Raw genomic sequence first — 6,000 nt, 5'->3', positions numbered from 1 at the left:
AGTCAGAATGGTAATCTTCAAAAAATCTGCAAACAATAAATGCTGGAGAGGGTGTGGAGAAAAGGGAACCCTCTTACACTGTTTGTGGGAATGTAAATTCATACAGCCACTATGCAGAACAGTATAGAGGTTCATTAAGAAACTAAAAATAGTACTACCATATGACCCAGCAATCCCACTACTTGTCATATACCCAGAGAAAACCATAATTCAAAAAGATACATGCACCCGCAATGTTCACTGCAGCACTATTTACAATAACCAGGACATGGAAGCAACCTAAATGTCCATCAACAGAGGAATGGATAAAGAAGATGTGGTACATACATACAATGGAATATTACTCAGCCATAAAAGGAACGAAATTGTGTCATTTGCAGAGATGTTGATGTACCTAGACTGTCATACAGAGTGAAGTCAGAAAGAGAAAAACAAATCTCGTATATTAACACATATATGTGGACTCTGGAAAAATGGTAAAGATCATCTTATCTGCAAAGCATTAACAGAGACACAGATGTAGAGAACAAACATATGGATACCAAGGGCAAAGGGCAGGAGGTGGGATGAATTGGGAGATTGGGATTGACATATATACACTATTACGTATAAAACAGATAATTAATGAAAACCTACTGTATAGCACAGGGAACTCTACTTGGTGCTCTGTGGTGACCTAAATGGGAAGGAAATCCAAAAAAGAGGGGATATACATATATGTACAGCTGATTCACTTTGCTGTACAGCAGAAACTGACATAGCAGTGTAAAGCAAATATAATCCAGTTTAAAAAAAAATCTATGATAAAGTAAAAAGCATTATTTTTTTGGTATTTTCTTTGACTCACTCTTGGCGCCTGGTTCCTGGTTCCGAGTATGAAGTTCCTAGAAGTCCAAGAATCAAACTGGTACTACCACATAAAAAATAAAAAAATATAGAAAAAGTTTACTACTTGCATTATCCCTTTTATACAATATCATTCTGATGCTTCCAAATGTGAATTTTTCAGATAACTGAAGTTTACATTTTTAGTTTGATACAAATCTTTTGAAAAATTTATTCCTTACTAGTTTTGTTTGGCAGAGTAGAATAAATTTAACTGTTTCTTGATTCAGGAATTGTTAATGAACACATATTATTACACTAGCCATGTCTTTACCTTAGGGTTTTACTATACAACGTGATCTACCCAAACACTATTGGTCGCTACAGATTTAAAAAGAATTTTTGGCATCTTCTGTTAGTAGATCAATGTACTTCCCTGCTGCCTAACATCCCCTGCCCCTCACTTGGCCGTATCTAATCTGTCCTGGGTTTGGAAATCTGTTAACTAAAGTTGTTATAGTAATGTATTCATTATGTCCATTAAGGTTCTGCATGAGATTTGCAGGGCTCTCCCAAGAGGAAAAGACAATAGCTTCTGCTTATAGACTGTGGCGTCTATATACATGGCATACATTGCTTCTTAGTGTTTCTGTAAGCTTAAATAACATCTTAATTATGTTTTCGTTTTTAGGTCTTCCTACAATTTCCTAACATTTACTGTTTAAAAATATTTAAGTAAGAAATGTCCCTAAATCAAATTTTAATTTCCATACATGTCTAGAGCAATGGCTACAAATTAACATGAAATTTGAACTGGTGTTCTTTGGCGGTATGTTCAGAGAAATGGTGACCGGATCTTAATACCAGGAATTATGAAGAGTTGCCAATATGTTTTCTAGTGAGAAGCATTTACTTTCCAGTGTTCATCATTATAAAAAGGTTGATAGTTCAAACAATTTATTGCTGTTTTATAGCATACATAATTAAATGAAGAAACATGTTAAACTCAAGGGAATTTTTAATAGGTTACTTGCAATTGTTATTGCAGGCAACAACTTGTACATGATTTTATTTCCAAATCCACAAAAAACAAATTTTATACAAATCAGCACTGTAAAAATGTCAATTACAGCCCCAGAGGCTTTGCTGGCAGAATAATTGTCTAAATTCTAGGATATGGGAAACAGGTTTTTTTCTGGACTCATCTTTTTTTTTTTTTTTCTTTTTTTTTACAAAAAAAAATTTACAAGTGAAATGTTACTACAAAACTTTTTATAAGGAATTTTTGCAAAACATTTACATTTTACCATCAACTATTTTTGTTTTAAAATCATTATGTAGATTTAATACCCTATGCTGCACATCAATTTATGTGGGATGACAACTTAGTGACATGCATAAAAAAACACCACAAGGCATTAAAATGAAGACTTAAATACAAATATTGTTGCAATAAAACAGTTATAAAATTGAAAAATAGGACCTAAACATCATGCTTATCTAAGTTTGACAAATTAACTTTTTCTCCTAGATTACACACTTTGATTACTGCTCTCATGAGAGTGTGATAAATAATGACTTAACATCAAGTTCTAATGTAATCAGCAACACATACACAAACCTAACCAAAGAAAGTATACTGTAAGAAAAAACTATTCTAACACTGGAGTTCTACCATGATAAATACATAGCTTTGCACTGATAATTACAATAAAGAAAAGTTTTATAACAGTGGCAAAGGGAATGAACAGTGAAATGTCATTAAACAAGACTCTACTGCACATCTGTGCCCTATTACTTATAACAGCTATATCCCACTGAGTCAAATAAAGGACACTGAAATTTACGATTCTTATAAGACAGAAGAGTGGATTCAGAATGGTATGCAGAACAGACTGTCAAAAGATTTCTAATTTCAGTGGTGAAATGTGCACCTGCTAACACAAATTAATATATTTTATATGCTATAAAGCTATCCAAATTCAGTTTGTTAAATTTATAATAGGCCTCATTGTTGATTAAAAAATAACTTCGATTTCTGAGGAGCATACATAGGTATGCATTAAAATTGGTTCATGGAATAATGGTGCAGAGAGCTCATACTCGGTATTAACAACAACAAAAAGTGTCACTCTGAGGAAACATGATTCAAACATTACGAAAGTTTCTTTGCATAAAAAAATTTATAGCACTGATTGTGTAGCATAATGATAGATAAAATATATATTTGATGTTTCAGCTCCTATATAATAAAATTAAAATTAATACTACCAAATGCTCCTCTGTACCAAACAAAGCAACAAACTGATTCTGATGTTTTAAAGCCAGATACATCAGTTGTTAAGAGTACGTTAAATAAAATATACAAAACAATTTACAAAATCCAACTAAAATTTAAAGACTTTGTTACAAGTCTACAAAAGCTTTAAGAAACTTGAAATTTATAACCACAGTGTAAAAATTTTTTTTTCCTTTAATCTCAAAGCTTTTTTATACAAACTGAAAGCACAAAAGACCTTCAGTTTTATATAACGCTACAAAGGGCTGGCCTAAAGTGTACATAGTGTAAACAGTGATCATTACAGTATTTCTCCTTCATCAAAAATACAAGAAACATCACAATTTCGGAAGAGAATTCGCATGAGTAGTACTTTTCCTGAAATAATAGGGAATGCACAAGAAAACATACACCTATATTCAAACAGTCCCCAAACTAATGGTGTTAATAAACCGAGCAGTTAAAAACTTTAGTTTTCAAATGGTGAATTCCAATTCCATTATAATTCTTTGTAAATATATTTTTAAACTATTAAATATCTTACTAATATTTAAGCTACTGGTATACTCCCAATTTTTTTTATATGAAACTTTTGGCCATCTTTCCTATTAAGACCCTTGTATAAACAATGAAATACATTTTTCTTTAGTCACTTAATTGACTGAAATTATTCTGATTTTTAAAAAATAATTTTTGTTTCATAGTATCACATCTGTTATATATTTGTTAGGCTGTCTTCTTAGGGAAAATTCAGGTATTGGCATAACATAAAGAAATTACTGTGTTATAAATTCTTAATCAGCCTCTAACACAGTGCTAGAAATAAAATGGGATTCGCTAATTTTTAGTAAAGAGGAAAACAGAAATTGTAAAGTAGTTAAAAGATAATTTTCTGCTGGCCTTAAAAAAAGTGTGATAATTCTTTCTTTGGCTACCAAGTCAAAGCATAAAGAATTTTGCACATTGTCAACATAATTCATATTTACAGAATATGAAACTACAGAACGATTTAAACTCTATGCAAATATTTCCAATATAAACATTTAAAATGAACTTTGTGGTTCAACCTAGGGTTAGGAATATAATCAATCCTAACTTCAAAACCTTACCTGTTAAATTGCCTCATTTTATTTTTCTGAAGCTATTATGAGTTTTGTTTTCCCCCCAGTATTTTCCTAAGGTTTCAATCTAAAATTTAACCTAAGGTTTAGCTCTAAGTTCCTCTTGTGTCTCCAAATGGAGAAAGTACTTGGACTTCACTGATTGTCTGCATACGCACTACTACAATGTAGTGGTAATAAAGATCTGAGATGCCTCTCAGATTACTTTTTTGGAACTTACCTAATTCAACTGTTGAAAAATTTCTAATATTTAGAAAAGACGGCCAAAACTATTTTCAGTTGATTTTTCAAAAATCAAGCTAAGGAAATAAAGTATTATCTCTATCATCAGTTAACTATTTGTTTTCTGTGCTACTGCAAAAAAAAATAAGTCCACATAAATTATTACTGACTGAATTTATAACAAAGTACTTTCAAAGAAAACAAGTCCAATTAAGGTCCAGCCTACAAACTACTGAGGTCTGTCTTTTTAAACATGTTAACACATGATGTTAAGAGAGGGGAAGATTCAGTTTAAAGATTATGTGATAGATCTCCAAATAACTACAACGTATAATATGGAGGAAATACTTTTCTACCTGTTTCCAGTACATCAGTTTGCTTTTTATATTTTTAAAAATTCAACACTTCATGTGCTGACCCAAAATCTTGGAATACTTAAAGAAGCCAAGAATGAAAACATGATTTCCTACTTTGTAATTCACCTGACCAGCCCATTTCCAGATTTTCAAATGTGTGTAAACTTAAGTGCAGCACTAGAGGTCTCTGTTATAAATAACTTTTCAGAATTCTTCCATGTTGGTTGAAACATTGGGAGTTGCTGGGTTTGAATCTTGAGAAATGGCTGCAACTGTGACAATTCTTGGGGAGCCAAGCACCTCTGTTACAGATGAGTCCAGTTCTCCGGAGGTAACAATGGCAAGAGCTGTCCCACCACCTTTCTTATTCTGGTGCGTTTTGACATGTTTGGAGAGATGATCACTCCGCATAAATCTTTTAGAACATTCCGGACATTCAAATCTCTTTTCACCTAAACAGAAAAATAATAAATGAATAGTAATTAACTTTATCTAAATTAAATAATAATTTAAAATAATTTCTCTTCTGGTCATACTATACTTTTGAGTAGTTGCAAAATACTTCATGTTTTTATTTTAAAATGCCATCAAACACACAGTGTAGTACATGACTTTAAAGTCATGATTCTGCTAAGAACTGAAAATAAAAGCTGTTTCCTCAGTTTCCTTATCTACAAAATAAGAGGGTTTCTAACAGATGATCTCAAAAATCTCTTCCAGGTATAACAATACATAATGTTCAAGGCTCGTATCCGCCCTTCCTTAAAAACTATTGTCTAGGTTTTGAATATAATGCCTAGAGGCAGGAAATATCTTAGAACTACTTCAAATAAAATCAGTTAATAATTTTGTAGTGTACTGAGTTTCTTCACAAGGCAAAAATAAGAGTGGGGCAAACACTACATTTCAAATTTAACAGAATTTTTAGGTCTCACAGAATTAAGACTATTAGGTTCTGGTACACGGAGTGATCCTTATATATTCTCCCTCTAAGTTATAAGATAGTTCTACTGGAACTAACTACTTCTGTATTTCAGAAAAAAGTCCTTTCATTTTGCATATAATGGGTGGGGCACATAAAAATTTGGTTAACTGGTATATCGTCACGTTCATAATGGATAAACTATTAGCTTTAGTCCTTCCCTTAAAATTGTTGTTACTTAAGGGAAAGAAGCAATATTTTTTCCCAGTCTGATAG

At 31.9% G+C, this 6,000-nt stretch overlaps 1 protein-coding gene across 1 annotated transcript in view; it reads right to left on the bottom strand.

The window, feature by feature from the left end:
• Positions 1-1,825: 1,825 nt before the first annotated feature.
• Positions 1,826-6,000, bottom strand: part of SP4 (Sp4 transcription factor) — a 71,659-nt gene continuing 67,484 nt past the window's right edge. Inside the window, exon 6 of the mRNA XM_024738460.1 lies at positions 1,826-5,254. Coding sequence (XP_024594228.1) covers positions 5,007-5,254 — 248 coding nt within the window. The 3' untranslated portion in view covers positions 1,826-5,006. The remainder of the gene's footprint in view (positions 5,255-6,000) is intronic.

The sequence above is a fragment of the Neophocaena asiaeorientalis genome, unplaced genomic scaffold (assembly GCF_003031525.2).
Source record: "Neophocaena asiaeorientalis asiaeorientalis breed wild unplaced genomic scaffold, Neophocaena_asiaeorientalis_V1.1 scaffold89, whole genome shotgun sequence".
In the NCBI taxonomy this organism is placed as follows: Eukaryota; Metazoa; Chordata; class Mammalia; order Artiodactyla; family Phocoenidae; genus Neophocaena; species Neophocaena asiaeorientalis.
This window is presented reverse-complemented; position numbering and strand designations above follow the sequence as displayed.